This window comes from Xiphophorus hellerii, chromosome 3 (assembly GCF_003331165.1).
Source record: "Xiphophorus hellerii strain 12219 chromosome 3, Xiphophorus_hellerii-4.1, whole genome shotgun sequence".
NCBI lineage: Eukaryota > Metazoa > Chordata > Actinopteri > Cyprinodontiformes > Poeciliidae > Xiphophorus > Xiphophorus hellerii.
Window position 1 is genome coordinate 19581314 of NC_045674.1, and position 27914 is coordinate 19609227.

Genomic DNA, 27914 nt, shown 5'->3' on the forward strand with positions numbered 1-27914 from the left:
TACAGTCTAGAAAATCTTTATTTAACATAGGATAAATCAGTCCAGACTAAATACATTTGGTTTGTAGGTTTTGAAAGAGAAATGATTTAACTTTGTCCAAATGACAAGAAAGCAGTGAAATAACAATGTACTGCTGGATTATAAGGCAACTTTTGTGCTTTGTTGTTTCAAAATTGTTAGAAAAATAATAAGCCTCCCAATTAAAGTTTTTTTTTGGGGTGGGGGGGAAGCTTTTAGGAAAAACATTTGAACAAATTGGGAAAGGAACAAGCTGACCTGGATTCGTTATTATTAAGTTCAACGCGAATAAACACGTTGCTTACTTAACACTTGACCACTAGATGGAGCCATCGAGTTACTCAAGCAGCTCCAAGCCAAGCTTCTCATCAGACAATATTAGTATCAAATGTGGCTACTGCTTTTTATGTTCCTACTGATTTATGTAAAAAATAATAAATAAATATTTTCTCTTAAGTCTTGGTGATTAATCTTGCATTTTGTGTTCTGGGATGCATATTTTAGAAAAATGGCTCGGGAGCAAGGAAAAAGTAATAAGACCATAGCACTTGTTAGAAATGATATCAAAATTTAAATGTTTGCAAACAGAAAGCACAGAAATAACCAGTAAACAAAAATAAAGAAAAAAAGCAATTTGAGGTTTTCCTTAAACCTAGAGAGAATTATATAGAAATTACCACAAAAAATAAAATAGAGCTAAAAATATCTCAAATTCCACAGGAATAATGTAGCAATAATTATTCATAAAAAGTCAGTTTAGACAAACTTTGCTGATATAATGTAATTTACAGTTCTTTTAGATCAGTTCTTTGTGCACTGTCAAAAATACATTTGCCACACAGCACAGCAGACTTCCCAAAAAACTTTGACAGTCACACTTTCTGAAGATGTAATTCATCTGTAACTTTACAGAATGAGTCACTGAGCGGCGTGTGCAGCGCTGAGCCAGTGGATGAGATGTTTACCGAAGCAGTTCTCCAGCAGCTCTGGGCATCCAGGACCTGCAGGTGCTGCAGACGGAAATGCTGCAGACACCGACATGTAGGGGGAAAAAAAAGTGCTTGCAACCATGTCACCTGCAAAAGAAGGAAATACAGTGAAAAAACCTTCTACTTTCTACCAGAGCTGGAACATTTCACTTCGGCTCAGCTACCACATCCTGCCGTCTTTGTGTTATCAGCAGATCTGTGCAGCAGCAGCGGCATCGTCACAAGCTGCTGTTGTAAGTGCTGTTTACCTGATCTCAGGGTTTCTGTGACGTAGGACCTCAAATAGCAGCTCTGAGGTCTGCTGGAAGCAGCGAGTCAACTCGTCCAGCTTCTGCTCCATGAAGAGAATCCTCTGCTCCAGCTCTCGATAGGAGTTGTTCCAGTTGGCGCTGAGGTCACACATGATCATCTGCATCTGATGGAGACCAGTGTACAAAGCAAATGCACATATTGTTTTTTGTTTTTTTTTAAATGAAACAAAAAAACAATATTATAACATAAAATGTCAGTGGTTCACTCTCTCCACATTTTGTTATTCCAAAATGGAGTAAATTCAACCCCAGCTAAAGAGAACGTAATTTTTATTTGCAATTAGGTGTTTCTAAAACTTAATTCAATTGCTTCTAAAGGACTTTGAAGATCCACCCGTTTATTGATGAATGAGTCGTATAAGCAACTATCAAACTACTGCAAACTCAGTGGGAAGACTAACGGCTTGAGAGTTGCAAATAGACCAGTGATAAATGGCCACTGCTATAGAAGGTTACTGTATACAGAGCACTGTATTCAAACATGTTCATAGAAAGCTAAGTGGAAGGAAAATATGTTGCACAAGAAACTATGACAACCTTTATGGAGATGCTAACTTTTTCTCCACCACAATCTGCCACCTGCCTTGGATCTTAACTAGCTGGTTTCATGTTTTAATGACCAAAAAGCAATGCACCAGTCAGTCTTTGTAGTGTCCAGACAAAAGCCACTCCTTCATAAACGGCACATGGCTGTCCAGCTGGAGTTTTCAAAAAGACATGCGAAGGATTATCAGACCACGACAAATAACTTTCTGGTCCGATTAGACAAAAATGTAACTCTTTGGCATGAACACCAGACGTTAATTATTAATTTTTTTTTCAAATCTATGCCTCTAAACCTGAGGCATCATATACAAGAAGACAAGAGAATGTAAATGCTGCAAAAGTATTATGCAAATGAGTGTGATTTCTGAGCTTAGAATTTTAAAATATATTTGCAAAAATGTCACGCTGACCTAATGAAGTATGTGGAGTTTTAATGAGTGCAGGGGAGTAGGATGAATTTAATTAATTTTGGAAGAGAGTTTTAACATGAAATGTGGAAACAGGAACGCATCTCCATCTCATTAAATTAGAATTTAATTTTTAAAAAAGTTGATTTATTTCAGTTTTAAAAGTGAACCTCATATTTTGTAGATTGCACAGAATGAGATATTTTCTGTATTTACTTCTGTTCATTTAGCTTAAAGCTAGATTAAAAACCTAAATTAAATTTCTTAGAAATGTTGATATTACAGAAATGTCTTAGCCAACTTGGCAATTGTCCAGCAGACAGTCATTGAGTCCTTCAGAAGGAAAGTAAGCTATGAAAAATCATTGCTAAAGGAGCTTGCTATTTGCAGAAAGCTTTATCTTAGCATGTCAATAAATAGTTCAGTGGAAGGAAGAAATTTAGGACAAAAAGATGCAAAAGCAGCAGAGATAACTGCAGCCTTAAAATAATTGCAAAGCAAAGTCCATTAAAGAGTTTGGGAGAAACAAAGAAGTTTTGCAATGCAGCTGGAGTGGTGACAGACAGCCACCACACAGATGTATCCAAGACATGGACCGGAGTACTTCATGCTTCCCCCTGCTGACAAGTTTTATGGAGATGCTAATTTTGTTTTCCAGCAGGACTTGGCACATGCCCACTCTGCCAAAAGTACCGATAGCTGGTTTAATTACTACGGTATCACAGCGTTTGACTGAAAAGCACCCACACAGATCATGAAGAAGAAACATCAGATTCAAGAATGTTGATGAGCTGAGGTCCAGGTTGCTATGACAACCTGGACTTCCTTAACACCTCAGCTGAGCTACATACTGATCTCCTTCATGCCAAGCTGCACTGATGCAGTAATTCATACAAAATGAGTTTCAACTAAATCCACTATATGCTACATACTGCTATATAGACTATACTGCTCTTCAGTAAGCTGATATTACTCTATTAAACTCCCACTTTTTCATTAATCTTACACAATATTCATTTCAGAAGCAGAATTTCAAGCTCACAATATAAAAACATGCTTGCAATATATAACTTTGTGTGCAATAGGTCTGTGTTAATGTAGGACTTTTAATGTCTTTTAACTGAATTACTGAAACACCCTTACAGTCAAATTTTAATTTAATGAGATACATTTACTTATTTTTGCAGTCAGGTTGTAATGTTTTCTTTCTGTTGAGGTTGTTTTAGTATTTTCCTCTGGTTCTGCACTCAGAATGAATGATGTTAAGCAGATTTCAGTGAATAAAGGATACAATGAACTGATTTCACTGAATATCTTCCAGAGAGCTAAACAGCCAGCTGCTGACGAATTACAAGTTTCCATACTTGTGGGCTGTTTAACCCTCAGCTTATTTTCCATGTAACTCAATCAAATGCACTGTATGAAACTATCCATTAGTGGTTCTCTGTTTTATATAATTTTCTCAAAAAGCATCTGAACCCTGATTAGAAATAAAGAAAACTAGATACATGCATTGTTTCTTATATCTGTGATGTAAAACAGTTACTGAATGTTCCAGCTGGCGTTTACCTTTGGGAGGTCCACCATCTCACTGACATAATCTCTCAGTTTTCTTTGTTTGAGGCGTAAATGTCGAAATCTGTAGAGAAATAATAATAATAAAAACCATGTTTGTTAGGTATCAGTCATGTAGAGGTATTTCAAACATAAGCACCTTTGTATTTTATGATTCATTGTGTTGCACATAGAGACAGAAGTGGATCAAATTAGTCATTTCTATGGCACAAAAAAATTCTTTTGGATTCAAAGTCCTCATCTAAAGCCAATAATATCATGTTTTGGGTCTAAAAGCTCCAGTTAGTGATCTAGATTGCTCATCTGAAGACACAGCGTCCCAATTTTGGACAAATATACCAGTCCTGGCACAAGACGGTCCGGTTTGGGAAAAGAATATGCTGACGAGTATTCCACTAATCAGCACGGAGAGGGTCATGCTGAGTTTGTTAAACAGCTGTAAAACATTGCCAGAGGCGGAAAACGGATAAATTTAGCTCCACAGATGGACGAAAGCAGAAGTACAAAGAAAACAGATTTATGGAAACCAATATTGCGATCGGTGCTTGGCGGCCGAGAACATAATGAGGTGATGGAGTCTCATTACAGTAGACAGTAATTCCCGAGGTGTGGAGGTTCCTCCCGCTCTCATACTTTCCACAGGGTGTTTATTTGTAATGGTTCAGCCCAGTTTGAAACAGGAAGCACAGGCCCCTCCATGCATGCTAACGCAGAGCGCCCTCACACATGTACAGTATTCCTGTTGACAGAATAATGGAGCTCTTAATCACACTTCTGAACTTCCTGGCTTGTGCAATCCACTTGTTCTCGGAGTTTGGGGATTCTATATCCACAAGAAATACAAAACTGTTCAGTGTATTATTGATTAGTGAATCTTTAGGAACGAATGTTTTACCGATAATGATTTTAATTGGTCACTTGCAAGCAGGAACTTTGACTTGGGCTCAAAAGAAGAGTGTGTTCCTGTTCACACATGTCCCGCTAACACCAGACTTGCAAGTCAATCTCATTGGTAATCTAAATTAGCCATTGCAGTTGGGGACTCAGGGTGCTGACACCAAGTTAATGGTCCATAAAGTACACACTGCAAGGCATACAAACACCATCATCCTGTAGCTCCTGCCCAGGTTTAAACCCACTGCCACCACTGTCCGACTCACACTCTGATGGCTTCCAGAAGACATCGCTGGTGTCGCCGATGCTCGTCCCGGCTGCCCTTCGCCGGGCTAGCACGGTGCAGCAGCCAGCATTCTCTCAGAACATTAGCAGCAGCATGCCGGATCTGTATTAGAACGCAGAGACAAAATGATAAGATCATCAAGATAATGTCAGTTCATCTTTAACATGTTGCACAACACATTTAAACCACATTAACTGTCCCATATTTGCAAATATCGACCACAAACCTCAATATATTCAGTGGGACCAACACAATGTAGTGCATAATTGTGAACAGTGAAGAAGGAAAGCGATACATAGTTTTCACATTTGTTTATGAATAAACGTGATTCAAAAAGTGTGTATGTGTTCACTAGAAAGTGATTTTTTTACCCTTTACTCTTCACAAAGTAGTTCAAGCTCAGTGAGACACAGAAGCAATTTTCAGATCTTACCAAACGTTTCAGACCAGATTTAGATCTAAGCTACTTTCATTTATGAATATGCTTTCATCCACACAAGAAGGTCTTCAGTCCCTGACAGTCAGTGCTCTGTAGCCTTAAGCTGTCTTGAGTTTTAACACACCTAAATCATATAATTAGCTCTTTAATAGGACCTTGCAGAAAATCACCACCTAATGAGGAAGGAAGCTGTTTGACTCCATTTTGTCAGAACAGGGACACACCTAGAAGTTGTGGGTCACCAGCACTTGCGGACTAAAACTTTGTCCCGAGTCTTTCGCAGCCTCGGGATTTCTTCCAGGATTGTCTTGTAGTTAGCTTCATCCATTAATCTCAACAAATTCTGAGCTTTGGGTTTCTGCAGCTCCCTCAAAGCTATCATTCAGCTGCTCCTCTATTTAATGCTCTTCCTTATTTGTAGAAAATATGAAAACCATGAATAATTTTCTGTCTATTTCCCCACTAAGCACTACTTTGTTACAGTCTATGACATAAAATGTCAACACCATATAGTTCTATTATGACTTTTACAAAACACCGTTGACCAATATGCTAAGCAGTTTCCTCATATCTTTGAAAAAGGACATTAACGCATCTAAGGCAGCTGATTAAATTCAGATAGTCTTTCCTGTTTCACACTTTCTCTCTTTGGTGAACATTTCAGAACCATGACTTAAACTTCTTAATGTCACAAGACCCAACGGCTCACATTCGGGTCTTGCAGCGCTCTTCACTGTGATTCTATTTGTGTCCAGCTAGTTTTCCGGCACAAATCGCTACAACTACCCTGTTGTGATGTCACTCCGGCCCTGCTGAGGTGGTTATTAATATAGCCTGTCAGTGTCCGCATCCGGATGTCTTCCCTTTTTCCCTTTAGTGATAGCTCTGAAGGATGCATGGGCACGCACAGAGATGCACCTAGAGACAGGATGCAGCCACGAGAGGAGAGGAAATGGTTCTATTCTCCAAACAGTGCCGCTACTGCATGTGGCGAGGAGAAGTAGCTCTCCTTAGAAAGCCTAAGCAGATGCTAACACTATGATGTCATAAATCTGCATTTTCTTCAACTTAGGGTCTTAAATCAGTCCCTTTGAATTAAAACTCTGATTTCTAATCAAGCAACAATTTAAAATACAGGCTCCCACTTTTCAAATTCCTCTGCAGGCCACGTTTAACAGAAACACCAGAGTAAGCTAAGTTTCCTGTCCGTCCTGCTCCGACCTAAACTGACTGAAGCTTCTTTCCTGTCAGAGATAAGATTATTTCCTCTGTTTGACGCCTTGAAAGAGCTCTAAAGAACTTGGCAGGCCTCATCTTCCTCCCTTATCCCCCCCTCACACTATCCTGTTCTCGTGTGTGTATCAATTAAGGAATAGAAAAGTTACAAAAGCAGAACAGAATGATGACGCATACTTCCCGAAACTTTAATATATTTCTTTTAAATAATGGGTGTAGGATCATTTTAGGGCTCTTGTATTGTTTTTTATATCTGATTAGCTTTTAGAGAGTCAACACCTTTGGTCAAAATTAAACACATTTTGTAGTTCAGAGCAGTTTTGTAGATTAAGAGTCGTTGGAGGGTTTTTGTAAGTTTTTTGTGACTGAATCAATTCCTATCAAATGAACAGATGTGTTTGTGCTTTAGCTGAATCAGTCTTTTCTTGTTAAAAACATTGCCTTGTAAAAAAAACTGTTCAGGACAAACTTATCTGGATTTACAGTAGCATTAAAACACAATGTTCCCGTGATGCTGACAACAACTAAAAAGACAGACACAATGTTCCTTTTAGTGCATTATCTCACAAGTTTTGGATACATAAGTTTTGGGTAGGTTACATATCTTCTCCTCATCGGGAAGATAAAAAGATAAAGAAAATGGTAGATTAAATGATGAACAGAGGAAGAAAAACAATAATTCTTGTTTTGAAGAAATATGGAAAGGGGAACCTGCTACTTTCATTAAATTAACTTTGAATAGTATGAATAGGGGTGAAATTAACATGAAATTAATTCAATCCTTAAATTATGACTCACACATTTTATTTCTTAATTATGTATTAAACAATTCTTAAAATGTAGTAGTCACTTATCCATGTATTTAATGTATTCCAATATTATTTAAATGTTTATATATGTATTGTAGTAGAAAATGTTAAGATTACCATGATTATGAGTAAAATGATGCATAACAATAAAGGAAAACATGACAAATGTCTGAATGTGTGGATGAAAGAAGTTTTCTTTTCTTCACACACACTCACACAACACATCACTGTTTGAACCGGTTCTGACCACTGAGAACGATCAGTAGTCACACTTATGAGATAATGAAAAAGAAAATATGGGCCCAAATGTTTGTAATGTATTGATTACTAGTTGGAACATTTTGATTTCTCTAAAAGAAGAAGTTTTAATTGTTAACATATTCATTTAATAGATCATGAAACATTTTGTTCTTAATAATCTAATAATAATTTACGGTGTCATTTAAATAAAAGCAACCCTCCAGGCCCCAAAACGGCGAGTGACTGAGGGTCATTGCGCAAAACGGAAACCCTGTAAATTCTAGACACTAACAGGTACCATAGAATTGCACAAAAATCCGCGAGGGATGACGGAGTCAAAGCGAAATTCTGTGAAAGAGGTGTACGGAGCCTCGTGCCGGAAGCCCGTTGAAAAGCTGTTTACATTGTTTTAAACTGCGTGATTGTGAGCGTGAGTGGGAATAAAAATATCAATAGGTATTTTGTTCCATATAACACAGTAGGAGTTTAACCGGTAAACCTTTTATGGATGCAAAAGCAAGAACCCCCCACTTGATGACTTTGTGTTTCTGTGTCTGATATGATGTAAAGCACTTTGAAATGCCTTGCTGCTGAAATGTGCTATACAAATAAAATTTGATTGATTGATTGATTGATTGATTGATTGATTGATTGATTGATTGATTGATTGATTGATTGATTGAACACCACACTATCCCCTCCTACTGCTGCAGTAGCACCACTGGGTCTCAGTGTTTTGTTTCCTTTTTTTAACCAAGTTTGGCTGCTGCACATTCTGCTATTTTATACACTCAATGTTTGAGGTATTGAACACATTTGCTGAAGGAGAGTTAAAAACCAACCCTTTTAGAAATCTGGATGTCCATCATGAAGAAGTGAACATGCTTCTCTCCTTTGTTCAGCGCCAGCTTCTCGGTAACGATGGCCACCAGCATAGCAGTGCAGGCAACACCCTGAAACCCAAAAAGGTACAAAAAAACCATTTAGCGCTGGTTTCACTACAGACCCTCAGTTAATAATTTAAGTTTTGTAAGAACACCAACCCATTAAAATTATGGTAACTTTACCATGTTAGTATTTGAGATGCTACCCTCAAAGGAATTGAGCTAGTCATTGAAGTTGATGTTGATCCTCGTATTTTAATGGTTACTGCTAATAAATCAAGTTACATTCATGAAAAGAGAAGTTTTGTAGTTAAACAGAAGTCTAAGGCTCCATAATTGTGTGGTTTCCTCTGAGAATAACCTGCTATTATTGAACAAGGATCTGCAGTTTTCCAAAAATCCATTCACAAACACAACACAAATGTAAAACAGAACAGTTACACACATCAATGCACTGAGCTCATGTCCACAATAGTTAATAGGAGTTAACCAGTTTTTACCTGGTGTTCTGCTTTTTGGCTTGCAACAGAGAGAGAAAGAGAGGAAGAAGGACAGACAAAGCATGATCATAAGAAACGTTCGGGCAGAGTTTTGAAAGATGTTTATTCTTTACTTCAGCAGCCACCAAATATCCATCATCACATCGTTTGCAAAACCCTGGAGGTAGAAACTCTTTCGTCGGATCCATCTACACACAGCAATGGATTGTACACACAGTTGTCAACCCCTGGAAACAGCTGCAGACCGATCTTTTGCAGGAGTGCTGAGCAGAATAGCTTCCAGCCATATTACAGGTGTGAGCATCACTACCTATAACTCCCAGGACTTTCCCCGGTGGGAGTCGGAAAAAAAATTTCTAACAGTGGGCACAGGTTTGCACACCCTCCTGCTGTAGTGGTGCCAAATGCAATAAACCTGGTAAAAATGGATATGGTGGAAAGTTTTCTCTTTTAGTGGAAACTTATAAAACAAGGCAGATGGAGAAATATGAGATACAGAGTGGTTGTTTTCCACTCTGTCACAAAGGTGTCTAAACACATCCAGAACCACCACAGGGATTCTGATCTGGTTGAATCCCTGTGGTGGTTCTGGATGTGTGGCAGAACCACACATCCAGAACTTGAATTCAAGGTGGCAGAGAAGTGTGTCGCTTTTTCAGAATCCTCCACACCTCATCGTCAGTGACTTAATGTTTGTCTTGCTGTACCGTCTTCTTGTTTTATTACACATATGTATTTAATCTTTAACTTTGTTCCCGACCTTTCTGAACACCTGCTATCATAGGAACATTAGCTTTAGTTCTCTTTGTGTATAAGAAAAAAAAAAAAACATTAATCCCCCCCTTTTAACCTTTTCACATTTCGTCAAGTTACAGCCACAATCTTCGAATTACCTGGGATTTTATGTGCTATACAAGAGAATACAAAGCTTTGCCTGATTTGGAAGAAAACATATGAGTGATTTTTGGAATATTTTACAAATAAAAACCAGAAAAGTGTGGTGTGGATAGTTTGTCAGCCCCCTTTACTCTGCTACCCCAGATTTGGTGCAACTTCCTCCTTCAAAATCCAGGTGTGGCAATGTGATTTGAATAAATCCAGCTGTTATTGGCTAAGAGTTTTGTTAGAGAACATTAGTGAGCAAACATGTCCATGGAGACCAAAGAGCGCAGCAGACAGGGAAAAGATGGAGTTAATCTAAACATATTTAGGCTATAAAACAACATCCAAACCACTGAGGGTCTCACAGACCACTGTTCAACCCACCATCTGCTAACTGAAAAAATGTGGCACAACCCAAACTTATGAAGCTATTCCCATGTAAACCAACTGGACAAGACAGCATACATCTCCTGTCAGCAACCCAAAGGTCCATATTAGCTCTGGAGGAGCCGCCATGTTCCTGTGGAAGAATCTGTTAACAGGACTACTGTTAGGAAACTTCATAAAGCTAACCTTTTTAGAAAAACAGCAGAAATAAACCTTATATTGGCAGAACGCTAAGAGACATCCTATTTGAAGTTTGGCTGACGCCATGTAAGGGACACCACAACAATCATAAAAGAAGGTGCTCTGCTCAGATAAGTAAAACAGAAAACCTTCCAGTCTCCATATAAATTGTTAGGTGTGGCACCAAACTAACATGTGACATCAATCCGAATGCAAAATCTTAACTACAAAACATGACGACTGAAAGATCAAGATGTGGGGATGCTTCCCTTCGGCTCGTCAGAGTTGCTGAAAGATGAGTGAGGATAAATACGAAGCCATTCTGGAGGAAAACCTGGCATAGAAAGACTGCAAGTTTGGGGAAGACGTTTGACAGTCCCCTTCAGCCAGAACTACAGAGAAATTATTTACATCAAAGTATATTCTTGCGTTAGAATGGTCCAGTCAAAGTCCAGATCTAAATACAATGGATAATTTATAGCAGGACTTGGAAAAATGATGTTAAACACATAGAACTCCGACTGAGCTTGACTTCTATCGCTAGATAAACAAATATTTTTGACAATAGAAGAAAATGGTGCTTCTAGAAAGTACAGACTGAATGCAAATACTCACCCAGCTAATCATGTTTTTATGAGTAAAATGTTAAAAATCTTAGATTATTTTACTTTCACTTCAAAATCATACTTCTTTGACTCTAAACTCCTACTAAGATACTTTTAATTTGTGGTTGTGACATGACAAAATGTGAAAATGTTTAAGAATAAGATCATACAGTATTAACTAACAATTGAGCTGCATTGCTTTTTAAGATTTCTCACTGGGACCCTTTAATTTGTTCCCTCAAATAAGAAAAAGACAGCTAACTGTAGACCATCTGTGGAGCAAAGCTACAATACTTCATATGTTTGGTGTCTTCCTCCACAGTGAGTTAACCTACAGCTGGGAAGCGTGCTGCAGAAAATGCATTCATGGCAGAAGCCTTATGTATCCAAGAAAACTGGTTTCCAAGCACAGAATAAATATACTGCCAAAAGAAAGAAATTCAAAGACCAATTCCAAATGAAATAGGAAAAATCAAACAGAAAAAGAAGGGAAATGTTCTGTAACGGAGCAAGGAAGGAGTGAAACAAACCAGAGAAGAATAAATCTAAGAAACCTGGAACAAAGCTGAAAATATTTAGTTTGAGTCCCAGCAAAACAGATGAAAGGCTCTATTGCAAAAACTGAACAAGGAGGTAAAACGTACATATCTATGTTGCAAAACTATCACATTAATTATGTTAATTAAATTAACACATATGCAAGTTGTAGTATGGCAGAGTTTTATACTCTAATGCCAGATAAAAGCTACAAGGTGAAAAGTGAAAAGGACATGCAGTTAAAACTTTTCATAGAGGAAATTGTTTTATGTTCATTTCTAAAGCTGGTCTGCACAGCAGCCTGCACAATGCTTAGATACGTCTGAATGATTGGTTTGGCTTTCCAAGCTGTTTTTCAGGTTGTGTTGCAGATTCTTTGCAATAAATTTAGCAAGAAAGCAATAAAGGAATCCATTTTATTTTTTATTTTAATCTCTATTAATTACTTGTGTCTTACACAACAAAACAATTCAGAGGAATAAAGTAATTATATTGCTTGTATAATCACAGGGAGTATAATTACGCCTTGTAGTTATAATTATATGATTGGTAAGACAGACATTTGTTTGTCTTACCAATCATATAATGGCTAAAAAAAATTCCCTTCTGTTTTAGAAAATGATGTTATATTTTCTACCCCGGTGGAAAAAGGACATCCTGTATTGCTAATTAAAAGAGTCATTATTGGTGAAGAATAAATTCAACAAAATTGAATTAATGCAAAATAGAATTGTGGTGATTTTGTAAAAGCAATTACTTCATATTGTGAACGGTTCTTTTACTGAGTAAAATCACTTCAAATGAAGGTTTTTCTTTATTTATGAAAGCCCACTGCAGGCATTCTCACCCTTGAGTTCCTTCATTCAACTATTTCTGCATCCCTGGTGCTATTCCATTCATTCAATTTTAACCATATGCTGCTCATTCAGGACATCACTGCTATGTCTTTAGATATTGATATCTCCTATTGTTTATGTAATGTTCAGCTTTTTGTGATCACCTCGAGTCCCCTTGAAATGAATGGAAAACCCCATAACTTCAGAAAAAATCTCCAAAAAAACTTGCGCTCTTTCACAGCTTAACGCTTCCACATACTTTCAGCTAGAAACACTATTTCGCCTTCAACTACTTCTGTTTATTTCAGCTTTTCATATTTTTTACAAAACGGAGAAGTTTTTGCTGGCATTTTGCCTCAGCCTCAATGGGGGCATGCAAAAGCAAAAGAAGTTGACGGAAGATGGCTGGAGAAGCGCAGCATAACCAACTGAATCAGCACATTGATAGCTATCAGGCTAGTTATCAACGCAAATCAGAAGCTAGAAGTGGTTTTGTTTTTAATAAACAGAGAAGTGAAACAAAGATAAGCTCATCAAGTCAAGCATCACTTTATCTCTTCTGGAACAAATATAACAACCAGTGGATGAGAACCACAGTATTGCAGTTTTGTTTTAATCATTTTAAGACTCCTGTATTTATCATGCGGCACATTATCTGAAGAAGAAATTAATCTATTTACCATGACACCGGTAAAGAGACACACCCCCTTGCCACAGCTGGTCTTGGGTGCAACGTCTCCGTAGCCCACAGTGAGGAAGGTGATGGCGATGAGCCACAAGGCAGTGTCCATTTGGCCCGTCGTCAGCGACTCGGACCGCCTGCAGATGAGAGGATGGAGACTGGAGGAGGTGTGACTGACAGATGAGATGGAGGGCTTACCTTAAAATGTATTTTCTATCATCATTTTTGCTTATAATCACCAATCATATTTTCACAATTATTTATTTTTTATGGCAGGTGTCTGTAAATTCCTAAAAAAAAAAGTCCTTCCATCACAGGAAACGTGTAATTTTGGATGCAATGAAAATAAAAACTACCAACTGAGTTTTATACATCAATAAAAAGGATTTATGCATATTGATGTCAGTGGATTTGTCAGCTGACCACCTTCTCTGATAAAATTAAGAAAAAAACAAGTTTAAGACCTTTAGAAGAGATGCACATTTTTTAAGTAATGCTGGTTAAAATATTTAGTCAATCTTGAACCAAATGAAAATACAGACCTGATGAATATTTACAGATTGCTCAGTAATACTATATGATAATATAACCCTGTTTATTGTCTCTGTTTGAGTTGCACTCACATTAAGGAACATTTGCATGAATAAAATTCATCGGAAAATAACAGAATTGATTGATTCTTCAGCGCTGAGGAATCCATCACTTTCTGTGTGTGTTTTCATGTTAGAGCAAACAGAGTCCTGTATGTTGAATAAAGGCAGGGTTCACTAATCAAACTCGCTTATCAGTGAAGGAAGGGAACGATTACCATCATAAACTAGAAAGACATTGTAAAGAACAAGTGCACACACCTTAAGAATTATGAAAAATGCAAAGTGTAATGGCGACAAAGAGAAAAAAGAAAGTTACTGTCAATACAGTTATAGGTAAAAAAAAAAAATAAAAACACTAAGTACACCCTTCTTTCTACCATAGGATTAACTGATCATCAGCAATTGGGACTATCTCTATAAAAACATGTTTTCTGTCTGTTTTTTGTTGTTGTTGTTTTTTTAGCTTGGTTTGGTATATAGAGGTGTGGGTGAACATAATGCCAAACAGGAGAGGTATCAGTCTTGGTACTGTCATGTTCCGTGTTTTTCTGTGTGTTTATTTCGAGTTTTCTGTGTCTCTGTGTTGTCCTGTTCTCCCCTCAATTACTCCCAGGTGTTTCTCGTTCCCTAATTACCTCCTCTTTATTTAGTGTCACCTGTGTGTCTGTGTCTTTGTCGGGTCTTTGTCTCATTTGGCGTCTGTTCAGTCGCGTGTTGGCGTCTAGTCCTTTTATGTGCCTTGTTGCTACCTGCGTTGAGTCCTGGATTCTGCTCAGCGGTGCTGCCTCAGTTTTTGGACTGTGTTGGATTTTTGTTTGTAACTCTGTGCATTAAAACCACCATTTTTACTCCGTACCTGGGTCTGCCTCACCACCACACCCCGCACTTCATGACAGGTACAGGTTGTATGGCAATTTCCAAATAATCTGAAGACTACTATCCAAATGACAAATTTAAAATGAGCAGACTGACAAAAATGCCTGCATTGTCATGTGCTTGGAAATGTTCTAGTCCACATAAATTTGAAGAAAAAGTATGTATGACACTGTGTTTGTCTCCTGTAAGTGGTAGGTAGCGGCAAGTGTGGGGAATATTTGGCATAGTAGTTTATTATGAAACGATTTAGAGGTCAAAGCACCAATCATTTTCAGCTCTAATGTTACTTTTGACGAGCAAAACAAGTATTGGTTTGGGTAAGACCTCTCATTAAGCTTTAAATATACAAATGACCTCACACCACGACAGCCAGAGGATTACTTAGGCTTTTTAACTCGCACAGAAAAACCATTCTTAGAAGAACAACAAAGAAAACAACAATAAAATTACTACTTATAATGAATAATTAACTGAAGTTCACTACATTGGCTCAATTGACCAAAGGTGATACCATTTTCTATAAACTACTGATATGGCAAACTGTGCTTAATTAAAATTTAATTTGTCTTTCAAATGAAGTCAAATCTAAAAATCAAGTTCAATCTGTGATCCCATACAGGTAAATACAGTACATTATGAACTGTTCCACCTATTCATTTTAATTCAAAGTACTGCAAAGCAGAAATCTAGAAACAAAATATATTAAACAATTTAATTATTTTAAATATTTAAATCTAGACCCAACAGCTTTGAATTTTGGGAGAATTTGCATGAACCTTCCTGGGAGAGATCTTTTTTTCAGACATAGTATTTGCTTTGGATTTGATTCTTTAGAACAATCTTGAAGTACTCAGCTGGACTTGAGCCAGGTCGGTTCATCTCCAGCCAAATATCAGCAACACATTTCCCCTCAGATGCAACCCTAAAGCTCTGTGCATCAAACAGCCGTGCAGCAGGCATCCTGATTTCCTCCATTTCTGTTGTTGGGAAGGTTGTTGCAAGTCAGTCTATGACATGGAAATCTGCAAGTGCTCCAATTTCCAGCAGTGAAAAAGAAATTGACAGCTTAACCTTGGTAAAGGACTGGAGATGAGGAAATAGTGTTTGTGTCTAGTAAAAATATTCTAACACTTTAAACGTCTTTTACATCTCACGAAATTGCACCCAAATGTGTGAGTAATGTAGCAAGAAATTATCTTACTTTGCTCTTATTATGTGTTGTACTTTCAACACAAAGTGGTGCCATTTAAAAGCATGCATCACTTTCCGTCTATGTGACATTCATGCACTACACTGTCTTGGTCTGTCACATAAATCCAAATAAAATGCATAAGGGAATATTTGTAATGTAACACAATGTAGGAAAGTTCCACAAATGCAACAAAAATAATTTTGCCACCTTTAAATAATAGATATTTATATTTTGCTAGTATCAGATTTTTGAGGTGATCTCAGTTCGTCACAGACCTTTGTAGTTTGGCTTTATCATAGCAGAATCTATGGTGTGTGGTTTGGCAGGCTTGAGGTTAGATTTTCATAATTTCAGACCTTGATAACGAGCATGTTAGAACTTTAGTGTTGGAAGAGAAAGTTCTTTCTTTTTATCATTGAAAAATAATCAAAAGTTTCTTAAATGCATACAAGACTTGGAATAAACCTGAATAAAGTTTACCATTACGGTTTATTTTCTGCTATGTGCTATAAAACACAAACACGCTTTTGTTCTTTTTCACAAATCTACTCACACGCACACATCTCTCTTACCTCTCACACAACGTCAACATCCACGACGCTGTGAGCCAGAAAAGGAGGATAAACACCAGCAGCGTACGTGCCGGATGTTTGTTCATCAGTACCTTAAGAACAAAGCGAAAGGTGAAGTTGATGTTGTTAAGCGAGCCAATGCTCCTGTAGGAGGCGCTCAGGAGCACTTTGCTGTGCAGCAGGATGGCTCTGTGAACCAGGTAGAGGCGCAGGAACATGAGCATGGACAGCAGCAGCTCCATGTCCAGCAGGGCCTTATCGTGGTGACTGGAAATACAGAGAGGAGCGGCGGAGGAGGAGTTGGCGTAGAGGTCCACCTCCCAGTACGAGCCAACTGGATGGATGACACAAACCAACAGCTCCAGGGTGATCACAAGAACCCTGTGACTTGTTATAGCTATTCTCCAGTCCACCTCCTTGTGATCAATGATGAACAGCTAGAAGGAGGAACAGAGAAAGAAACTGGTGAAAATTAAAAAAGGCAACATGGGAATTAATAAAAATGTTTTGCTTTTGCTGAACAAAAGTCTGCAGCATTACATGCAAAGTCTAAAGTATTTTATCATCTCTTAGTATTTTGCTTTCAGGCAGCCAGGATCTCTTATAATCTTTTACAGTGGTCATGATCCAAAGTCACTCACTTTCTGAAGGTCTTTTATATTTTTTTTTAGATTTTAGCAGCCTCCTAATACATTTAATTTCAGTCCCTAACTATATTTAAAATAATTAGTTTTTCCTGTCAACTTCTGATTCATTCAGTTTAAAAAAAGACTTCAAACGCAAGTCTTTTGACTCTTTACCAAAGAAACTTTTCCAAATGGATTTTAGGGGCTTTAGGAAAAAGAATGCAACAAACTAACCAACTAACTAACTAACTAACTAACTAAACAGAGAAAAATCAGTAACAAAGTAGCAAAACACAATAAATGTAAAAATAAAAAAGGTACCAGCAAAGAAAGGAAACAAAAGAACCACAGTAGCAGACAAGAAAAAATTAATTAGAAAAAAACTAAGGAAGGAAAAATCAAAAGAAGCAAAATAACTTCAAATGAGGGGTAATTTAAAACTTTTAACCAATACTGTATTTTTAAACAGGATGTTGCCTATTTTGTCGTAGAACCCGTGGCAAAGGAATTTGATGTGCTGCCATAATTTTGTCTGTAAAGTGGAAAAAAGTTGTTCTTTCAGGGATCACAAACATCCTTCTGAGTTTTTATGTTTAATATAAGAAGAGAAACACACAATCATAACGTGTTTATGGCAGAGGGGGAAAGACGTCACAGCTGTGCTATGATTGTGGGTTTTTCTTCATCTTAATTCAACTTTTGCTTTCCCTTAACCACAGTCCTGCTGCGGTTCTTTGCTTTTTTCACTGTGACTAATGAGGTTTGTTTAATTTTTATTCTCCTCTGTTATAAGATTACATCCAGCCTCCTAATTCATATCTGATTTCAGTTCTCTCCTTTTTATTCTTCTTTATTTTATTTTGTTTTGTGCTGCATTTCATGATTTTCCTCTTTAAATGATTGCCTCACCTTCACTGATGCCTACATGTCTGGATTTGTCCTCAGTAACAGCTCTAAAACGGGTTGTTCTACTAGCGTAGGGGTTACTAAAGTTATTGAAATGAAAAGTTGCTGTGCATTTTAAAGAGTTACGTTTCCACCCTCAACCTTCCCTCCCTTATCTCCTCCTCACACTTTTCCTCGTGTTTATCAGGCAGATGCAAGCAAGAATAGGAACCCAGTCGACTGCTAACAATCTCAGTCCAAAAGGAAAACAGCTTTTGCCTTTAAAAGTTCTCCACTGAACAAGCATGCTGCAACTGTTTAAGGACAAAGACTAAAATGTTTTCTCAGTTTAACCTCAGTCAAATCCCTTCAGGTACACTGGCTAAACAAACTGCGACAGCAAGCCATGTGGACTGGAACGACATCACAGCCGGGACGTAATGCTCCTCCGTGCGGGGTTATGTTCCCATCCAGACTCGTTTTACTCATACGGCAGAGGAACAATGTTGAGGCCATCACCAGTGGACCAAAAGCTCCTTAAAAACAATTGTCATGAGGGATCTCAAACAAAACAAGCTAATTTGGAACAAACATTAAAAAAATGAACATTCATTACAAAGCAACCAAGTAGAGGAAACAAGGGGAACTCACCCTGATGTCCTTATAATGGAAGGCTACGATGAGGATTAGGAGACACCCAGTGGACAGGCTTATGGAGCAGTTGATTACCAAGGACACTTTTGAGCCCTGCAAAGACAACACAACAGAATGAGATTAAGCAAAGAAAGAAGAAACGACATTTAGTTTATTTCCCTTAATGTTTTTGCTACGCAGTTATTTAAAGGTACTATGTAGTGCTGTACATTACTAGTCAGTACATTAACAAGCACACACTGATAGCAAAAGCAGATTTCCACTGCAGATAAAATAAATGGTAATGTAGTTTTGAGTTTATTAAGGTTGGTGACATCGCAAGAGGCACTGAATTTTCATGTTTTGAGATAGATTCTGAGGTGTTCAGCCTTCAATTGATGGCCAACTCGTAATTGGTGCAATGGCTCCAAATATTATTGCAAAGCATTGTTTAAAACAAAGTATTTGTTAGCTGATATATTCCAGGTGTGAAGGGTTCGCTCTGGATGGATGAACACATCAGAGCCAAAGAGTCTGGATGAGACGGATTTGATGCGGCTGTGGATGACGGCCAGGATCATCAGATTTTACACCTGCCTGAATATTTCCATCTGATTGGTGCCTGTACATATTTGTTGCCGGTAAAATGAGGACATTCTCCATGCATCACCTTGAATAGTTAACTGGTGATCTTGGTTATCCAAACAATTTCTCTCTGACAGCCAAAGTTGGTATTTTTTTCTTTTGTTTCTCTTGATGTCAACTGGAACGATGGCCGTCATTTATTCTGCACTGGGCTCATTATAAGTCTGTCTGCCTGAAAACAACTTGGCAAAAGTAGCATGTAATAAAGCATTGTAGAGACATTGAACACATCGACGAGGCAACTTGGTTTTTGTAACAACCAAATAAAATTGGACCATTCCAGCCTGCCTTGGTCCTTTTTACAAGCCACTTCCATTTGTTTTACTGTTGTCAGTGTTCTTAAAATTCATACAGATTTCTCATGTATAACTCCACTATTTTGCTGCTGAATACAAGTAAACGCTTTGAAGAAGGAATTTAACATGTAAATAATTAGAATGAAAAGAAAAATGCAACTGGACCAGCTCAAAAGAGCACTGATGTCAACAGAGGTATGTGAACTTTGAACGTTGGGATTGTATGCTGAAAAAGATCTCCACTTTGCAACAAAATAGCGAAAGAAATTATTCATATTTTACTTCCCCTTTGTTCTAATTTTCTAAATTACCATTGAACTCTTGATATAAATCATAAGAGCTTTGTGTGCTTAAGCACCTTTATCACGTTTAAAGCCTCAAACTTCCAAAACCCAGAGCGATTGTTCTAATTTCCCTGTTTTTTGTTTTTTTTTGTTTTGCTTTTGTTTTTACTGCTAACTGGGCGTGTTAACATCTGTAAAAAGCAGCTAAAACCGTATAGGTCAAGCTAACCTTACAGTTTGTGATTTTATCGCTTTCCCTTCCCTTCAGACCGCATGGCTCTGATGTGTGTGGAAAAAGAGGGAAAGGCAGGTCATACATATCAAAAGCTTTATATATTGCGTTTCGAAGGCTGAGGTTGCCTGTGATGGAGGCTGATTAATTTTTTTATTTTTTTTTTTTAAAGACATGACCTACCATATGGTTACTGTTAAGCTGTTTGGTGCTTCAACTGTTTGCACGTGTCTGGAAAATTGTACGATTTGTAATAAAAGCCTGCGTGTCCCAGTGGCAGAACATTTCAGTGTGTATCTAAAGATATCACATACTTAGAAATTAACCTGTCAGTCGACCCAAATGGCCCATTAGCATTGTTGAAAACAATATGCAGCAAGGAGGAAATTATTAACTTCTTTCATCTGACAATCTGGAGTTACTGTTTGCCAAGAGGGAATGTGGACAAACAGAAGGACCATTTCTTAGAGTGCAGAAAGGACAGCTTTCCAACAAAGAACCGTAAACCTGAAGCTTCCCTGCAAAAAGGTTAACTTAATTAAATCTAACATCAGAAAATAAGACAACCACTCCACATGTCAAAAAAACCAAAACAATTCAGCGTCATTTAAAGTATTGACGATCAATTCATATTAATCGTCCCCAGCAGAAGACAAAATATGGTTTTCTTACCCACATCAGTGTTTTTTTGGTAGATAAAACACTGACTGGAAGAAAATATTGAAAGACTGAGTGGTCCAGTAGAAGGACCAGAAGCTTCTGCGTTCCTCAGCAACAATCAGCGTCGCCACTGGGCCAGAGGAGACGCCAATCAAAATGTTAGGATGTTTTGTTTTTCAATCATTCAGATTTAAACATCGAAAGCTTCAAGACCAAATGTCGAAATAGCATCACAATAACATAAGATTACTGTCTCCTGTTTTCCTGCAGTTTAGTTTACAATTAGTGAAATTATGTCCAACTCGGTCCTTTAACTCTGTCAGCTTTTTATCTTTATGTGGTGTCAATAAATTTTGTTCTGAAAGCTGTGCTCAGCTCCTGTTTTTAAGTTGCTGGTGTCAATGATTTAAACTGATCAGGACTGATTACAGAGAAGTATTCCTGAACAGAGCTGGTGATATTAATAGAGCTACTGAAATAAATAGTACTATTTCTGGCGATACATTTTCTCCGTGCACTGCAAACCTTCACAAAAACACTGAATAAAACACTGGGGAGAATTAAGCAATGAATAAATGAATTGTTGATAATGACTTAATGATGTGGCTGTGTCTTGGCTCTCAAGAGGTGGAAAAGCAAACCGGTTCTTTTACAGAACTGGCTCCAGCATCAGTCATGGTTAAAAACTGGAACATCTCCGGTGGAAAAGTTCTAATTGTTAATAAATAGTTTCGAATGAATTAAATCAATTAAAATGCCTCACAGTGTATATATTCATGTGTCTTTGGAAACTTAACTCCGAAGACATACAATGCTACAAAAATATTGTGTTTTCAAAACATTTTTTTTAAGAATGTTCAATTTGGCGACTTCCTAGGTAACGCCTTCCTGAACTTCACCTCTGCCTGTACAATGCAAGAATGGATTTGTTTTATGGATCACTGCTCTGCATTATTTCTGCTCATATTATCTACCTGTAGTATCTGAAAGTTTCACAAAAGAACAAATTGAGCTGATTGTTCTTCTGTTTCTGCTCAGAGAACACGACAGGAGTCATTATGATCATTGTCTTTCCACGTGAAGCTTGAGCAGAGATTTACAATAATTGTTTCTAATGAAAAAAGGAATAAATGATTGTATAATGAACTGAACTGCTGAAACCAGCATGCTTGTAATGGAATACTTTCCACAGCAGGAAGCTGACAGCTGGAGGCACAGATGCACACGCTAGGGTCGGTTTGCAAGCCGAAGGAGGAACCAAGCAGGGATTCGCCGCACTGCTTCATGACAGCAGGTTAAACGGCACCTTTACCCATGAGTCATGCATCCCAAAGCAGAGGATGAAACTTCGGTGGAAGATTTAAACAGGATGTGGTTTACGCTTAAAAAGAAAATTGCCAACTTTCAAACTCTGTGAAGCCCAAGAGTGTCGGTGGTAGTGTGTGACGTCCGTTGGCAAGGTACGTTGTTTTCCACAGTTTCTGCAGTAGCATCCACGTCGTGTCTGTGTTTCATCCAGAAATAATTAGGAGATTTCACCAAAGCTCAACATTTCACCGAGTGCCGTTACAGAGACAACAGCATACACTTTGCTCAGTTTCTTTAAATGTTTATGTAGCAGTTTTCTTTTAGAAAAAAATTGTTTTTAAGATGAGTAAAGCAAATTTGGGTTAACCGTGAAAGGCATTAAGACAAACCACTGTAAGCAGGAGTGACCACACAGGACATGACTTAAAAAAAATGAAATCAAACCACTAAAAGCAGAACAAACAAGTATAAACAGTGATATCTGAAGTATCAACTCCCAAAACTGACTGTGATTTTCAGGATATTTTTTAAATTAATTATCATGCACATTATTTTAGATTTTATAATTTATGTTTAAGAGAGTTCTTAACCATCAACATAGTCATGCAAAGAAGCAAGCAAAAAATAACTTCAAACTTTTTTTTTGTCCTAATCCCCGCTCCCCAAAAGTCTAATTCAAAACTCAAACATAGTTTGGTACTGCAGACGCCTACAGTAAACACTGAGCCATGTGTAGGAGTTAACCCTTAACAGAAGTCTAACACTGTTCAGAGTTTCAGGTATATGCTTTGTTTTTATGAACACAAATGAGCACCGCAGCTCATTTGAATAAATTCTGCACTTTGCTTTGAGATGCAGTTCAGCAAAATCTCCCTGATGGCTGTCCACATGTGGGACAGGTCTGTCTCACGGCCCCGTTCTAGTTGTTCTGTGCACTAAAGAACAGACTCATCTGTAATCAGGGGGACACAAAGTTACACAATGGTTTAGGATTCGCTAATTTTGCAAAATGTTTTCACACTGAATGACATTATGGTTTTAAAACCGTGGGTGTATTACAAAAGAGTGAACATTTGACCTACATTTTCTAAGTATGTACACCATAATTAAAAAGCTCCCAAATCTTGCAAAAAGAAAAAAAAATCTAAAAATAAATAAAACTTTTACATTAAAAATGATTTTATAAACTTTGCAATGGATGGCGTCCCAGAAATTCTTGTTTTTGCATCACAGGCTGTAAAGCAGCCGCTTCGTGAAATATGGAAGAAAAGGTGTCAGCAGACGTGAAGATACTTTGGATGATAGCTTGATAAATTCTGCCGTTGAATATTGAACAGCATAATATTCTCCCTATCATAGAAATTATGTTCTTGTGTGAATTTACAGTTTAGTTGTGCGTATTGTAGTACTTTTGTCAGACCTAATGTGGGCCCACCTAATGTGAATTCATGATTCACCACAGGTTGCGTTTGCATACCTTTCATTACAGTGTTTTGAAAAATTGCGGTTTCGTCACCTTGAATGTTTTTGTGTTTTCTCACATCACAACCACAACCGTTAAAAAAAAAATGTGTTTTGTGATAGACCAGCACACTGTAGTGTACAAACTTGGAAGTGATACATGGCTATGTGATGATAGGCCAAAATACAATATTGCTAAATGCTTTGAAAAGTATGCTATTTAGCAAGTAGAAGCAATCTGTAGGTAGCAATTGCTGCAGTAGGGGGTTCTATAGTGAAGCTAAATAAACATTCATTCCACATGTTTCAGACTTTCTTTGAAAAGATATGAACATTTTTTTTAAGTATAATTGTGAATTACATTGTGTTGCTCAAGGTTCAAGTGGTACATGGATTATTCTGGCAAAGCGTTGTAAACAGTGTGTCATGTCTGCCTCAGACATTGTTGCAGCTGTCACGTTTTCAACATCTGAAGCGGCTGATTTTGGTTTCTGCCTTAATTTTCATTTTATTTAGGACTATGAGTCCACACGTCTGGAATCACAAGCGTCTGAGTCAAAATGATCCACTTTCCCCCTGAAATCCGTCAGGTCTGCTCGGCCAATCGAAGTGGAGTATAAAACCATAAAAGGCTTTTCAAAGGAAACTATAAGAAAAGATGACACGAGGTCACAAACAGGAGCACACGCTCATTGTGAGACACACAGCCAAAGTCAGAATGGAGAGAGACTGTTCAGACTGGTCATGCAAACACCATAATTATAAACTAAATGATGTGGAAAGATAGCCTGGAGTGCTGTTAACAATCTTGCTGCAGGGGAAGAGGTAAAGTGTGGAAAAATGTGACATAAATAGACCTGTTTTCATGCAAAACCATGTAAAAGTATGCTCAAATATAACTTTGAGGGCTGCTGATATCTTTGAAAAAACAGCCCCAAAAGTATGCTGCAGCAGACTTAGAAATGAGGTTATTTGCTTTCTAAAAAATAAGACTAAGACACTGCAAATCTGCTGCATTGTGAAGTAGTTGTTACTGACAAAGAGCCATGACAGTCAAGCTCTCAGACATGACTTGGATATCATATAATGTATTAAGATGAAGAGTCTCCAAAATAGTAAGTTTTAACTGTGCAACAGAGCACTTTTCCAGTGCATCAACATTTCCACCACCACAGTTTTATGACTGTTTTCAGAAATGATTGGATAACACCTGTTCTCTGTACATATTGAACTGGAAAATAAAAGCCTGATTTTTTTGCCAGTCAGGTCTCTGGCTCCAAACTCCCCCAACAAATGCATCAGGTGTATATGAGGGTTCCGCGCTTCCTCCGAGTCGCTCAAAGACGTGTGGCTGATGTTTGCTGGAAACGTGGGGCCCTTCGACACTGTAATCAATCACTGCCGCTTCGCGGGACGAAGGGGGTCGGATGCTCTGCGGCTCGCATGAGAACTTTTTTCCACATGTTGAGCTGGCGTGCTGCTGCTAAGAAGGTGGAGGGCAGAGGACGGGGAGGGGGGGAGTTAATAATTGGTTGATTGTGTGGCCTGGCATTGTTATCCAATGAGATCTGCATGTTAATGTCAGGCTGAGCTACCAAAGTGGAGATCTGGAAACAGACTCACTAATCAGTGGGTCAGAAGGGGTCAAAGCCCAGGTGCAGAGTCTACTGCCGAGCTGCATGGGGTTTATGTTGTCTGCTGATCAGGAAACTCCTTATGACAGCAGGAAAAAAATGTTACAGTGGATTTTCTGGAGTTGCTGTTTTTTTTTTTCATTGAATATAATCTTTGAAACTGAAACTTGTAAAAAAAAATTCAAAGTCTCTAGACTCAAAACAGACCAAGTCAGAAAAATTTTGCTTTCTGAAAGTTACAGAGAGAAGACTTTAATCTTGTTCTCAAGATTTTTAAACAGCAGAGAACGCTGTTTTTGTCTGATTACTGTTTTTGATCCAGTTCACATGAAACTTTGGCATATGAAATAAAAAACAGACAAAATGATGTTTGAGCCAATAATTTGTTTGGCTGTATAATCATATGGTGAAATCATATCTCCTACAATCTGAGACTCGTTTTGTCTAAAAGTTGCCAGTATGATGGATTTTATTGATGGTCCTCCATTCTGTTGCTTTTAATTGTTAACTTTTAATTGTCTGTAGCGGAAAACTTTGGGAATATTGAACACTCTGCCTGATATTTGCTTTCTGTTTCTCTTTATTGTCCTCTGTACCTCATTTCATCCTGTCCTCTGTCTACTTGTTCTACCTCTTACCATCTAACTTTTCTGCTTTTTTTTGTTTTACCATCTTTACACTTTCTTTCTACAACTGACATTGTCTGTCAGGGTGATATCTTATTATTTAGTAAATAGGGAAAGCAAGACTGAAAGAAATACTTTCATAATCAAAAACACCTCTGTTTTCATTAGGGGACGGCAATTATCACATTATCTATTCTGAATGTGAAAAATATACTGTGAAAAGAATCAAACTAAATGACAATGTTCCCAAACCACTAAACCTGTCTGTATGATTGAGCTTGCTGTTTTTACTGTTAGTCCATGGTTTCCTGAGAGCATCAGTATCGTGTTGACATTTCAAAATGGGCTTAAAAACAACTATTCAGCAGCACAGTTAAAATACTGAATGCAACCGATCCAAACGCCATAAATCCTCTGATGGCGCCACCTCATACAAAACTATTTACCAACAGCAAAAACCTAAATTAAACAGTGTGTCAGTGCTATTGCATGTTGTTATGTGAAAAACGTTCAATTCTAAGAGCAACTAACAGTACTTATGAAACATACTGTTCATTTAATCATTAATTTCATTAAATTCTCAGCTACTTTAGTTTATATTTTATGTTGTAATTCCCATATAAATTATGGTACAAATGAAAAGGAAACATTATAATTTCACTGAACTATGAAACTTGGCAAAGTTTAATCTATTCTAATGGAGTAGCCCGTTTGGGTGGTTTAGCTTTTGTCTTTTAGAACAGAATTTGTTTTCTGCATGTGGTTTGATAGGCTTACTTCCAAAAACAACAAGGTTCCTAATAACTATTGTCATTACTTTTTATTACGATAGCAATAAAGGCAACTAATTATTTGTGTTACATTTTTAATTCCATATTGCCTGTCTGGTTTTGATGCAATATTATATTAACCCTCTAATTACAATACAGTCAGGGCAGAAAAGATTTGGCAAGTATTTTTTGTTTTACTTTTTAAACAGTTTTTATTGTATTTCAAGTCAAAAACAGAAAGTGATGCTGAACGCAATACTGAAAGTGGAGCATTTACCCAATACAGTTGTTTGTTTTTGCTTTTTCTGCTTTCTTGACAACTCCTTAGCCATGAGAATCAAAATATATCCACATTTACAAAACTCTGATCTTAAGAAGCTGAATTGTTGAACTGCACAAATCATTCAAATGTTATAATGTTATGTTATTCTCCCTGAATCGGTGTACATCCTCTTGATTTCAGAGATCAAATGTCTGTTTGATGTCGTACAACGTGACACTTTCACGCAAATGTACGGACATCATTTGCTTTCCAATATGTTCAAGGCAGGGTGGGCATTCTTTTATTTTGTCCTAATATACACGAGTTCAATCAACTGAGTAAAGGAAAAGTCAGGGCATAAAGAATGGAAGTAATGTCAGAACCAAGCTAGGAAAATAAACAAATGATTAGAAATGAGAGGTTTTGTCATATAGAATCAATTCCTTACTGACAGTAGTGGACTGTGTGTGCAACCTACCGGTTCGTAAACATAAGGGCATATTTCGGCGTGGATTATCATCAGCAAGATCCCCACCAAAGCGGTGCCCAAAGCCAGCGCGCAGAGGCGTTTCTTGTCCTCTATCAGAAACTTTCTGTCTATCAGCCTGCACAGGTCGTCTCCCTCCATGTGAGTTACCCGCTTCCCCAGGGGAGGCAGCGGCACTGAAACTTCTGGGGAGTCCGCGCAGTTTCGATTTATCAGCTCGTCGCAGCTGACGCAGTCCATCTTGCTTGACAGGCTGCGGTTCGTCAGCTCCATCTCCAGGGCGCACACCAGACCTCGGCCGTCCCCTCCGCGGCTCTCAGCTGGAGCTGCTCCGTCCTCCCGAGTAGGGGAAGGCATAGCCCGGCGGGAGAGCTGCGCATGGGACCTTCTCCTGTTTGTTGCTCGCTGGAGTTACGGAGTCACAGAAACGCCTGGTCTCCTCTGTGATGCTGAAGGCAACCCGGCGACGCGCCGTTACACACACTGATGACTTCTGCACACAGTTCGCGGCCGCGCGCACTTATTTGCTTATTATTCCAAGACCGTGCGCTGGCACGTGCTGGTGCGCTCGAGGGTGTAAGCTTCGTGCGTGATGTATTCTCTAGGTTTCCTACGCCCCTTTACACTAT

The 27914-nt window shown here is 38.0% G+C and overlaps 1 protein-coding gene across 1 annotated transcript; it reads right to left on the reverse strand.

Moving 5' to 3' along the window:
* Positions 1 to 27821, reverse strand: kcnn4 (potassium intermediate/small conductance calcium-activated channel, subfamily N, member 4). The gene is made up of 9 exons (XM_032558565.1): positions 27277 to 27821; positions 18639 to 18734; positions 16477 to 16913; positions 13242 to 13380; positions 8593 to 8703; positions 5007 to 5128; positions 3841 to 3910; positions 1256 to 1422; positions 1 to 1094 (listed from the first exon to the last, which is right to left on the reverse strand). Exons 1-9 carry the CDS (start codon positions 27640 to 27642, stop codon positions 1091 to 1093), a joined length of 1512 nt encoding a protein of 503 aa, XP_032414456.1. The 5' UTR covers positions 27643 to 27821; the 3' UTR covers positions 1 to 1090.
* Between the last annotated feature and the right edge of the window lie 93 nt (positions 27822 to 27914).